This window comes from Clupea harengus, chromosome 15 (genome assembly GCF_900700415.2).
Source record: "Clupea harengus chromosome 15, Ch_v2.0.2, whole genome shotgun sequence".
In the NCBI taxonomy this organism is placed as follows: Eukaryota; Metazoa; Chordata; class Actinopteri; order Clupeiformes; family Clupeidae; genus Clupea; species Clupea harengus.
In genome coordinates, this window is record NC_045166.1 from 13,926,183 (window position 1) to 13,938,121 (window position 11,939).

At 45.4% G+C, this 11,939-nt stretch overlaps 1 protein-coding gene across 5 annotated transcripts in view; it reads left to right on the plus strand.

Annotated features, from left to right (window-relative positions):
* LOC105909561 (MAM domain-containing glycosylphosphatidylinositol anchor protein 2-like) overlaps positions 1-11,939 on the plus strand; it is a 219,706-nt gene that overhangs the window by 96,585 nt on the left and 111,182 nt on the right. For 3 of the 5 annotated variants that reach the window (XM_031581962.2, XM_042709933.1, XM_042709932.1), the window contains exons 4-6: positions 1,483-1,679; positions 7,004-7,139; positions 9,461-9,733. In XM_031581962.2, coding sequence (XP_031437822.1) covers positions 1,483-1,679; positions 7,004-7,139; positions 9,461-9,733 — 606 coding nt within the window. The remainder of the gene's footprint in view (positions 1-1,482; positions 1,680-7,003; positions 7,140-9,460; positions 9,734-11,939) is intronic. The other 2 variants (XM_031581965.2, XM_031581968.2) reach the window with 1 other exon arrangement.

The following is an 11,939-nucleotide window of genomic DNA, read 5'->3' on the forward strand; positions in this document are numbered from 1 at the left end:
AAATGGCCGTATCGAAAAAGCACGTATTAGCAAGTGAAATGGCACCAGGGCTATTCTGATTAGTATTTAGCAAGGCTGAGTGTGTCTGGCGGAGAGGCTGGTGATTAAATCTGACTCTGTTTCACAACCAGCAGGCCGGGCCCAGCCAGCCTATAGGAAGGCTAAGACATGCAGCCAGCCTATAGGAAGGCTAAGACATGCAGCCAGCCTATAGGAAGGCTAAGACATGCAGCCAGCCTATAGGAAGGCTAAGAGATGCAGCCAGCCTATAGGTGGGTGGTGTGTGTGTGTGTGTGTGTGTGTGTGTGTGTGTGTGTGTGTGTGTGTGTGTGTGTGTGTGTGTGTGTGTGTGTGTGTGTGTGTGTGTGTGTGTGTGTGTGTGTGTGTGTGTGTGTGTGTGTGTGTAGGTGATTCACCCCATGTCAGGGTCAGGTAATGCCTGCTTATTGATCAGTGAGCTTGCTCCTCTGACGGGGGTGAGACAGAGACCCACACACACAGAAAGACACACACAGAGAGACACACACACACACACACACACACACACACACACACACATAAATCTCCACCGCTCTGTTCACACATGATTTGTGTTGGGGACAGGAGCCTACTCCCCTCCTTCTCTCTCTTCCTCCCTCCTCTCTTGTCCTCTCCTCTCCTCTCCTCTCCTCTCCTCTCCTCTCTTCTTTTCTCTGTCCTCTACTCTCTTTGTCTCTACCATCCCCTTCCCTCCTCTCCTCCCCTCTCCCCTCCTCTGCTGTCTTCCTCTCTCCTTTTCTCTTCTCCCCTTGGATCTGTGTCCTCTCCTCCTCTCGTCTCTTGACCTTCCTCTCCTCTCATGCCATCACATCCTCTCTTCTCTCCTCTCCATTCCTCCTTTCTTCTTCTCTCTTCCCTCCTCTCCTCCTCTCTCCTCTCCATTCCTCCTCTCATCTCCTCTCTTCTCTCCTGTCATCCTGTCTTCTCTCCACTCCTATCCTCTCCCCTCTCCTCCCCCTTTGGTCTTTTGATGTCTTTATCCACAGAGGCCAGAAAGAAAGAGAGAAAAAAATAAAAAAAGAGCGAACAAAGAAAAGACTTGACAGATTAATTCATTTTTATCTCATCGCTGCAGCATCAGGACCCAGCCTCACCTTCATCACAGTGTTTGATTGGCTCCCTGAGAGGGGTGGGTTGTTAATGTTTCCACACCAATGGACCACCCATCAACACTGGACCTCAGCAGGGTGCTTCAGATGCTGATAAAGCCTTGACCTTTGACCTTTGATCTTTGAATTGTTACAGTACAGCTTTCACTACTCTCCATATAGACATACATTCCTTCATATGGTCTTGACCTCTGAACATACAGTGTCCTTTTTTCTCCCCTCTTCCTGGATCCCCCGCTAAAGCCATGTTCCCTCTCCCATGTAGATCAACTGAAAAAAAACCCTGTGCCCCCTGTGCCCTGTGCTGTGTGTCCCCCCCCCCCTCCGCCCGCAGACCTGGACCCCCCGGTGGTGACGGTGCACCAGAGCATCGGCGAGGCCAAGGAGCAGTTCTACTATGAGCGGACGGTGTTCCTGCGCTGCGTGGCCAACTCCAACCCGCCCGTCCGCTACAGCTGGCACCGGGGTCGCGAGGTGCTCTCCCAGGGCTCCGACAAGGGTGTGGAGATCTACGAGCCCTTCTTCACACAGGTAAGAGTATGAGCAGCTGCACCGCCACACTGCTGCTGTAGTCCATCTGGAGGAATGGAGATAGAGAATAGAGTAATAGTATAATACTGGTACACATAAGGTTAAGGTGAGGTATTTAGCAAACATAATTAAATATGTTTAGTCTGTAGTCTGTAGCCTCAGCCTGTATTACTATGTAACTTTACACACATCTTTGTGTACTAAAGATGAACTAATCACACCTGTCAATCCAGTTATGGTATGTTTCTATATCAAGTGGGGGCTCGGACCTACCAGTCCAAGCAGAGCACTGATGTTGGCATAACTACACACCCCCTCCCACTGGATTACCTCCCTCCTAGTTAGCCTGGCTTTGACTTTAGAAAGCCAGACTCACGTAGAGTCTGACATTTCTAGTTTAGAAATACTTAAGTCTAGCCTTTAACGTACTTCAGTGATCCAGGAAGTCGCTCTCTAGGTTTCTCTCTGTGTTTTAAGTGGACTTAGGTACTCTACACTCAGTATTTACCTAAGCAATCAGCACAGCGCACTCCTTGTAGAACTCTGCATCTTCACACACGCATGTTATTGAAGTCACAGAGAGAGCAGGTGAACATGAAGAGCAGTGAGACTGTGACCTTTGACCTTTGACCTGTGCACATCAGATCCACCTGTCACAAGCCTATACAGAACACCATAACGCTCCTCACAGAAACACAGAGCCCTTCCAGCGGTAGCTGATTAGCCTCAAATGGATCCAGCAGTATCTGATTAGCCTCAAATGGGTCCAGCGGTAGCTGATTAGCCTCAAATGGGTCCAGCGGTAGTTGGTTAGCCTCAAATGGGTCCAGCGGTAGCTGATTAGCCTCAAATTGTATGGGTGGATCTGTATCAGTCCCGGGTCAGAGGAGATGTATTAACATTAATTCATTTAGCAGATGCCTTTATCCAAAGCGACTCACAGTAAAGATATAGATGGTCGTTAGCAGCCTATGTGCCCCCTCTGGGAAACAAATCCATGACCTTGTTGCTGTTAGCTCACTGTTGTTAGCACCTTACTCTATCAGCCGAGCAACAGGAACTCGAGAACCAGTTCTCTTTGTTCCGCCTTAGAGCCAGCTAAGTGGAGGAGGAGAAGAGAACAGGAAAGGCAGAAGGGTTCGAGAGAGGGAGAGGGAGAGAGAGAGAGAGATGAAAAGAAAAAGAGAGGGATGGAAAAGGAGAAAGGGAGGGAGAGTTCTCTGTCTGTCAGAGTGCTTTTGTACACGGGAAGCGAGTCATGGCTTTTGAAATCCAGCATGAAGATCACACCAGTTATTAGCAACGATGCCCAAAACACTTTCACTCGTCTTCTGGGCTCCTCTCTCTCTTTCATCCATTCTCTCTTTCGTTCTCTCTCTTTCTTACCACTCTCGTATTCCCCACCGTGTGAACAACAGGCACATCACAGAGAAGTGTGTTTTTGTTTTGTTTTTGTATTTGTGGCACTAAATGCCAGCTTACGACTTCAGGGGGGGCTGAAGCTACGGAGGGGAGGGACACCACAGTGCTAAAGTGTGTGTGTTTCTTTGTGAGAAAGTGTTTAGTTGTGTGTGTGTGTGTGTATGTGTGTGATTCTTTGTGAGCATGTGTTTAGTTGTGTGTGTGTGTGTGTGTATGTGTGTGATTCTTTGTGAGCATGTGTTTAGTTGTGTGTGTGTGTGTGTGTGTGTGTGTGTGTGTATGTGTGTGATTCTTTGTGAGCATGTGTTTAGTTGTGTTGACGTTCAATAATGTAATAGTCATGAGGGAGCTTGTGAAAGCAACATTGGCACTTGTGGTGGAGGTGTAACACGCACATCTGCATTTCATGGCTGTCACACACTTGTTCTCTCTCTTTCTCCCCCTCTGTATCGCTCACCCGCTCTCTATCCCTCAGTTTCCCACTATGTATTAACACATTTTAAATGAGTTTCCCATGCAGACACTAACGTCATATATCCCTGTGCTAGGTTTTTATGTGTTAAACTAACACCATGAAAGCCTGCTTTAGGTTTTTATATGATGCTAAACTAACACCATGGCAACCTGTGTTAGGTTTTTATATAATGCCAAACTAACACCATGGCAACCTGATGCTAACATCATGAGACCCTGTGTTTTAGTATGATGTCTTACTGAACTATACACAAATCCCACAGGCCCTAATCCTAGTTTCTTTTGAAAGCTCACGCTTCAGGCATTACCCTCCTGGTGTCTGAATGCATACATACGGAACCCATGCTGTATGTGTATGTGTGTGTGTGTGTGTGTGTGTGCTGTATGTGTGTGTTAGTGCTGTATATGTGTGTGTGTGCTGTGTGTGGGTGTCTGTGCTGTATGTGTGTCTGTCTGTATGTGTCTGTGCTGTATGTATGTGTGTGTGTGTGTGTGTGTGTGTGTGTCTGTGCTGTATGTATGTGTGTGCTGTATGTGCATTGGTGTGTGTATGTGTGTGTCTGTGCTACATGTGTGTGTGTGTGTCTTCTGTATGTGTTTGTGTCTGCTGTATGTGTGTGTCTGTGTTGTGTGTGTATGTGTGTGTCTGTGCTGTTTATGTGTGTGTGTCTGTGCTGTATGTGTATGTGTGTGTCTGTGCTGTGTGTGTATGTCTGTGCTTTGTGTGTGTGTGTCTGGCTATATGTGTATGTGTGTGTCTGCTGTATGATTGTGTGTGTGTGTGTGTGTGTGTGTGTCTGTGCTGTATGTGTGTGTGTGTGTCTGTGCTGTATGTGTGTGTGTGTCTATGCTGTATGTGTGTGTGTGTGTCTGTGCTGTGTGTGTGTGTGTCTGTGCTGAGTGTGTGTGTGTGTGTCTGTGCTGTATGTGTGTGTGTGTGTCTGTGCTGTACGTGTGTGTGTCTATGCTGTATGTGTGTGTGTGTGTCTCTGCTGTGTAGGTGTGTGTGTGTGTGTCTGTGCTGTGTATGTGTGTGTCTGTGCTGTGTATGTGTGTGTCTGTGCTGTATGTGTATGTGTGTGTCTGTGCTGTGTATGTGTGTGTCTGTGCTGTATGTGTGTGTGTGTGTCTGTGCTTTGTAACTGCTTCAGTAAATCAGGCATGACAATCATAAAGCACTTGGTCCTTTCAAATTCCGTCTCTGTAATCTCTCTAGTCTTCATGGGCCATTATCTCCATGCATATGTTTTCCTATTTCCCTTTCTCTCTCTCTCTCTCTCTCTCTCTCTCTCTCTCTCTCTCTCTCTCTCTTTCGCTCTCTCTTCTGCTCTCTCTCATTCTAACCATCTCTCTCTGTCCATCATCCTCTCTCTCTCATTCTGTTCATCTATCTCTCTCTCATCCCTCCCTTTCGCTCTCATTCTGTCTATCTATCTCTCTCTCTCATTCTGTTCATCTATCTCTCTCTTATCCTCTCTCTCTCATCCTGCCCATCTATCTCTCTCATTCTGCCCATCTATATCTCTCTCTCATCCTCTCTCTTATTCTTCTCATCTATCTCTCTCTCATCCCCTCTCTCTCATTCTGCTCATCTGTCTCTCTCTCATTCTGTTAATCTATCTCGCTCTCTCACCCCTCTCTCTCTCTCATTCTGTTCATCTCTCTCCCTTTCTGTCTCAATGTGACTTTTCATCTTTGTCTTTTTCATCCTCTTGGCCTATCTCTCTCGTTCTGTCCATCTGTCTCTCTCTCATCCTCTTCCTTGGCCTCTCTCTCACGTTCCGTCCATCTATCTCTCTATCTCATCCCCTCCCTTTGGCGTCTCTCTTTCATTCTGTCCATCTATCTGTCTCTTTTCCCATTCTGTCTCCATCTCTGTTTTCCATTCTCGTCCTTCAATTCACCAAGAGATTTGAATTCCAGTCCGTTGGCTCAGAAAGGCTCAGTGTGGTAGACCTGCAGCCATCGTCCAGAGCAACGGGAGAAAGAAGGAGAAGTGTGTGTGTGTGAGTGGGGGGGGCGGGGGGATTGGTCAGGCGTCTAATAGAATTATGTTTGGGAGTTGGTGGGGAAGGGAGGAGTTTGGGTTGATCTTTACAAAATGAACAGGCTGAATGGTCATTCTTCAGAGGACTGGCACAGGGAAAGCCGTCTGATCTTCTAATCTTTCTGAGCGAGGAGGGGGGGGAGGGGGCGAGGGGAAGAGTCAGATCAAAGGGAACCGTCCGAGCCCGTCGGCTGCAGTCACCATCTGCTCCCAGATCCGCGGCGTTAAACGGCCATTCAAAGGCGAGCGCTACGAAGGACCCCCACTGCGCTCCACCCGTTTCGGAATGTGCCGATAGTCTTCCGACTCCCACTGTGTCGTTCCTGTTCCAGAGTGCGGTGACAGTGTTCCTGTGACCCTTCTACAAAGCAGTTATCATTTCCACAAATTAATAACTCCACACCCCCGTCGGTTGGGAAATGAGTCGACGGCTTCCACTAGTCTGCAGTAAATAGAATAAGCCCGGCACTATTTAAAATGCATTGGGCCACGCTGTGTAAGAGAGTGGCGTAGAACGTGTCTCACCAGAGGCTCTTCTCCATTCATGTGAGCAATCCTTTCAGCTACACACAGTTCAAAGAAACTTCTAGATCACAAGTACGTAGGAAATGTAGGCGCAGACTACTTTTTAATTCATACGCATGCAATGACAAATGCATAAAACTGAGAGACTTATTGTTTCATATTTAACTCAAGGTTGATTGCATTGTCCTGTCTCTTGTCTCGCTTCTGAAAATGAAACCCTTAATGCTATGCTTATTTAAGCAGTCACAAACAAACTAAGTGCTTGGCATTGGAATGGAACCACTACAGCACTATTGTCATTTCTAATTACCCAATCTTGCAGTTTATTTACCCATTACTCTGATTAAATATTAGCATTACAAACTCGATTTAGCATGCCCATTTGAACAAGCGAACAAGTGGCCCTTTTGACTATATAACCAACTTTTACTTTTAAAAACAGTGTGCATTGAATCATTTGAACACAATACCAATGCACACTGATCACGAAAACAAGAAATGGGAAATTGAGCACCCCAAATTGACATTGCAGTGGGTTTAAATGACTTGTTAATTGACATTTTCTGTTAAAAGAAATGATGAATGAACAAACCATTAGAGTTTTTTGGCAAAATGTTCAAGCGGTAGTGGCTTGTTTGGCATATCACAGCTGACACTGGTTCTGTTCAATCCTTGCTGGGTTCCGGGCTGGTTCTGGACCGGTTCTGGTCTGGCATGGGCTTGTTCCGGGCTGGTTCTGGACCGGTTCTGGTCTGGCATGGGCTTGTTCTGGGCTGGTTCTGGACCGGTTCCGGCCCTGCGGTCTGTGTAGCAGGCAGACATTTGCATACCACTCTCTGCCTCTGGCTCTGAGCTGCAGGGGGAGACTAAGATTCTGAAGCTGAAGAACCTGCGGCCCAAAGACTACGCCAACTACAGCTGCGTGGCCTCCGTCAGGAACGTCTGCGGCATCCCCGACACCAACATCATCTTCCAGCTCACCAACAAGACCGGTACGCCGCCGTCACACATCACATGTCACGTCACATCACCTCACCTCACACACCTCTGTGTAGGGATTCTATCAACCATATCTGCTTGGTAGTAAGTGTTTGCTTGCTGTCATGTCTCTACCTTAGCCTCCTTAGCTGCAGTCTTGTCATCTAAGTGAATGAGAGGTCCCACCACTACTGTCCAATGAACAGCACTGTCCCCATGTCTCTCCTTGCACACACAGACACACAGACACACATACACACACACACACACACACACACACACACACACACACACACACACACACACACACAGAGTCCTGCCCCCATGTCGCTCCTTGCATAGGCCCACATGAAGCTGTGGACTAGGCAATCTCATCAAGCCAATCTCATCATGTTAAAAGCTGTTTCCACAAACAGTACCGTGCCACTTAGGTGAATTAGGTGCTTTTAGTGAAGCATGAAGCAAATCTCACCATTTTAAATGCTGTTAATTGCTGTAAACAAGTCTCCATCAAGCCCCCCCCCCGATTTGTCTGGAATCTCAAATCCAATTTTCACACATTTCAGACACAAACACAGTAATAGCGTCGCAACAAACCTTAAAGGTTTTTCCTTCAGATTAATACCCTGACAAAAAAAAAAGTCCCTAAAATAAGTGAAATGTTCAGGTATGTACATCTTTACATTTACATTTACATTTAGTCATTTAGCAGACGCTTTTGTCCAAAGCGACGTACAATGGAGAGAACAGTCAAGCTAAGAGCAATAAAGAACATGGTGTAACAATAAATACTACTTTACATAAGAATTAGAAAAACGACCTAGAAAGGAAAAAGAAGTGCAGGAATGTAACTGCTGAAGTGCAAGTTAAGTGCTAGTCAAGGTGCCAGTTAGTAAGGGAGGTGCTCTCTGAAGAGTTGGGTCTTCAAAAGCTTCTTGAAGGTAGAGAGGGACGCCCCTGCTCTAGTAGTACTAGGCAGTTCGTTCCACCAACGTGGAACTACAAATGAGAATAGTTTGGATTGCCGTGCGTGCACGGACGGCAGTGCCAAACGACGCTCACTAGACGAGCGCAGCGTCCTGGGTGTGACATTTGCCCTTACAAGAGCATTTAGGTAGGTGGGAGCAGAACCAGCAAGCACTCTGTAGGCAAGCATAAGTGACATGAACTTAATGCGAGCAGCTACCGGCAGCCAGTGGAGCTCAATGAGTAGCATCTCCCAGTCAGAGCACCAGTAGGGCAGCGTAAACACACCCACCGCTTCATTAGCTGTTCTATTCATATGCTAGACTTTGTCATTACCTCTGCCTCCATAGTCCATCGTCAACAAAACTCCACTCAGGTTCGGGTATTATCATAATATTTTGAGGCTACCTGCCATTTTGGAAGTAGACAGTAGAAGATGGAATTCCATCGAGGGAGCTACAAACAAAGATATGGAGAGGACTGGGGCATTTCTTCTTAGCAAGCTCTTAAAGGCTAACATGGAGCTACAACTTTATGAACTACTACTATTAGAGGAGAAACTGGATGACTATGACTAAATTATTTAAATTTAAATGTGCTTTACAAATAAATTTGACTTGACTTGACTATTTCTGAAAATAGTCTTCTTCTGCACTTCTCCAGAAGATATGCCCCTGTGAAAAGGCTTGGCTCAAGGCCTTTAGCCATCAGCCCTCGCATTGATACTTTCTGATTCTACAATGGTCATCAATGTTAGATGGCCATTTATGTTGTCATATGATTGGAGTGATTAAGATCTTTTATGCTTATAACATACCCAAGACCTCAAGTGACCGAAACAGTTTATCACTGTGGTTCAGTAGGTTTCTGCACATATTCCAGCAAGAAAACTACCTTTCACAGTATGATAATTTGATAGGGATTTTAGAGAAAAATACAAACATGACATCGTTACATCAGTTTAACATAGTAAAATTACTTCAATAAATAAATACAGAGTTTTTAAACCCACCCGTAATGCCACTTACATATTATTAGTAGCAGATTATTACATATTATTAGTAGCAGAACTCAAACAAATAAATGTGTTACATGAATTGGGCAGAACTTAAACAAGTCAATCTGAATTTGGAACCACTGTTTGAAAATGGCTTACATTTGTAAAAATATCGCAGCAGGCAAGAACCACAAAAGGGCCTGAATCTAGACCCTTGTGGTTTAAAGGTGAAGCATCCCATACATTTTAACCTGAATTTGTTTAGACAAGCCAAAAAAAACAAAGCCACATCCATCCTCTAAGTGAACTAATGTAGAAGATCTGTAGAACATTAAGACTGTTTTGTCTCTGTCTCGGACCTTCCTCCCACAGCTTCTCCCTCCATCAAGCTCCTGGTGGAGGATCCTATCGTAGTGAACCCTGGCCAGATGGTGGCGCTGGTGTGCATCACCACGGCGGGCGAGCCTCACCCTACGCTCAACTGGACGACTGGAGGGGGTGGGGCTCTGCCGGAGAGGAGCCAGGTGAAGGATGGCACGCTCACACTGCGCGAAATCTCCTCGGATGAGGCCGGCGTCTACAGCTGCGTGGCCAGTAACAACGTGGGCAACCCGGCCAAGAAGTCGACTACCATCATCGTCAGAGGTGTGGCAGCTCAGTATTCATTAATATATTAACTTAGTATTCATTAACATATTAACTTAGTATTCATTTACAGATTACGTTAGTACTCATTCATATATTGTTTTAGTATTTATTAACATATTAATTTAGTATTCATTCATATATTAGTTTAGTATTTATTCATATATAAGCTTAGTATTCATTCCTATTTCAACTTAGTATTCATTAACATATTAACTTAGTATTCATTCATATATTAGCTTAGTATTCATTCATATATTGTCTTAGTATTTATCAACATATTAATTTAGTATTCATTCATATATTAGCTTAGTACTCATTGTTACGATACCATCAACTTAAAGAAATGGCAAACATAACATAAAGAAGCCAAGAGAAATGGTGACGGTGAAATGGTAATATATTTATTGATAAATCAAAGAGTTAACGGAAGAACATGGTGGCGGTGAAAATAAGGAATAACAAAACAGAAAAACAAACCCTCACACAGTCTGCTTAGAAAACAAATGGGGAACTAAACTCCCGTTCAAACAAAAGGACAAAGGAGTGTGGTGAGTCTTCCGGGAATCTTCCTACTCTGAACTTAAACTAAGCTTTAAAGCGTGCAAAAACCCACCACCTGACACCACCAGTTCTATAGTAAACATAAAGTAAAGTACGCTAAACACAACCGGGTAGTTCGCGTCAAACTAACGATAGCAACAAACAATGACTAAAGCAGGGCGCCAGCGGAGCACCGTGCAGCATGCCCACAGCAGAGTCCGACCGGAAGTGGAGTCGGGGTGTGGCTGGAATGAAAGGGTGAGCCAGCGAGCCAGAGAGAGGGCCGGTGTGTGAGATGGGCCGCTTTTATAGGCGAAGGCCAACCCACAAACGCAGCCCAATCAGACGCCAGGTCACCTGTAGAGGGGGACAGAGAGAGCGGTAGGGAGAACAAACGCACAATACGGCTCCCCACGTAACACCCCCACACTTAAGAAAATAAATTGGGGCTTAAGCTAACAATAGCTTTTAAACTTGGACTCTACTATTTACAATATATACAATATTTACAAGAAAATGTATATAGCTATGTATACACACACATATACATTATATATATATATATATATAAAGAACACAAAGCCACTTATCATCCAGCAGCGTCTCACGCACCACTGAACTGTAGGGAAACAAAAGGGTTAAATGCAATCATCAAAAGACATTTGACTTGAATTGGTTTTTGTTTTTAACTAAAGCCACAATTTATTTGACAATAACCAATACATTAAACCCTCGGAGAGGCTTGTGTGGATTTGTGCGATAAGGATGTTGCTTAATGGGGCGCATGGCGCCAAAATCAATGTCATGTACCGCGCTGTTGTACCGCGAGGCACATCGGGGAAAATATCTTCGTGCTGGCGGCGCACGGCCTTCGTCATTCCACAAGGAACCCGCCACGGCACCTTGTTGAGCAGTTGGAGACATGTTCAACTTGAGCCGCGGCCACCAGCGGAGACACAACTTCAGCACCACAAGCAGCGGACAACGCCACCGTAATTCCGCGAGCGTCACTATCAGTTGATGAATTGCACGGTTTAAGCACATGAGCTGAACGTTCACCACGATCGTCTCGAGCCCAATAGGCCTTCAAAAGATTGATGTGACAGCGTGTTTCCTTCCTCCTACGATCAGGAGTGGAGACGGAATGACACGTTCGACAAAATTTTGCAACATCACGGTAAATACCTGGCAAGTAGAAATAAGGGGTGATTCGATCAGCAGTTTTGTTCACCCCGAGATGACCTGAGAAATAGTGATCATTAGCTACACGATCACAATAAGAGACAGGGACCACAATGTAATAGAGAACTATCCACTCATCTTGCGCAGGGGCCATAAGAGGTCTCCACTTGCGCATTAAGACACCATCTCGGGAAAAATAGCCAAGAGGCCATTGCTCAATGTCCTCGTCGGACATAACTTCAGAAAAGAGCGTAGTAAGAGAAGGGTCATTTTTCTGTTCCTACATAAGATGCTCTCGGCTTAGACAATTTAGGAACATCAAAAAGAGAGATGGCGACAAATCTGACAAGGTGTCGCCACCAAAGAGTGAAGGTTGGACGACAAAAGTCTCAGATCAATTACTTCGTCTTCCAAGTTCTCAGTCTCTTTAGCGCGCTGTGCCATGGCACGGGTATCAACACTAGAGGGGAAAACCTCAGGG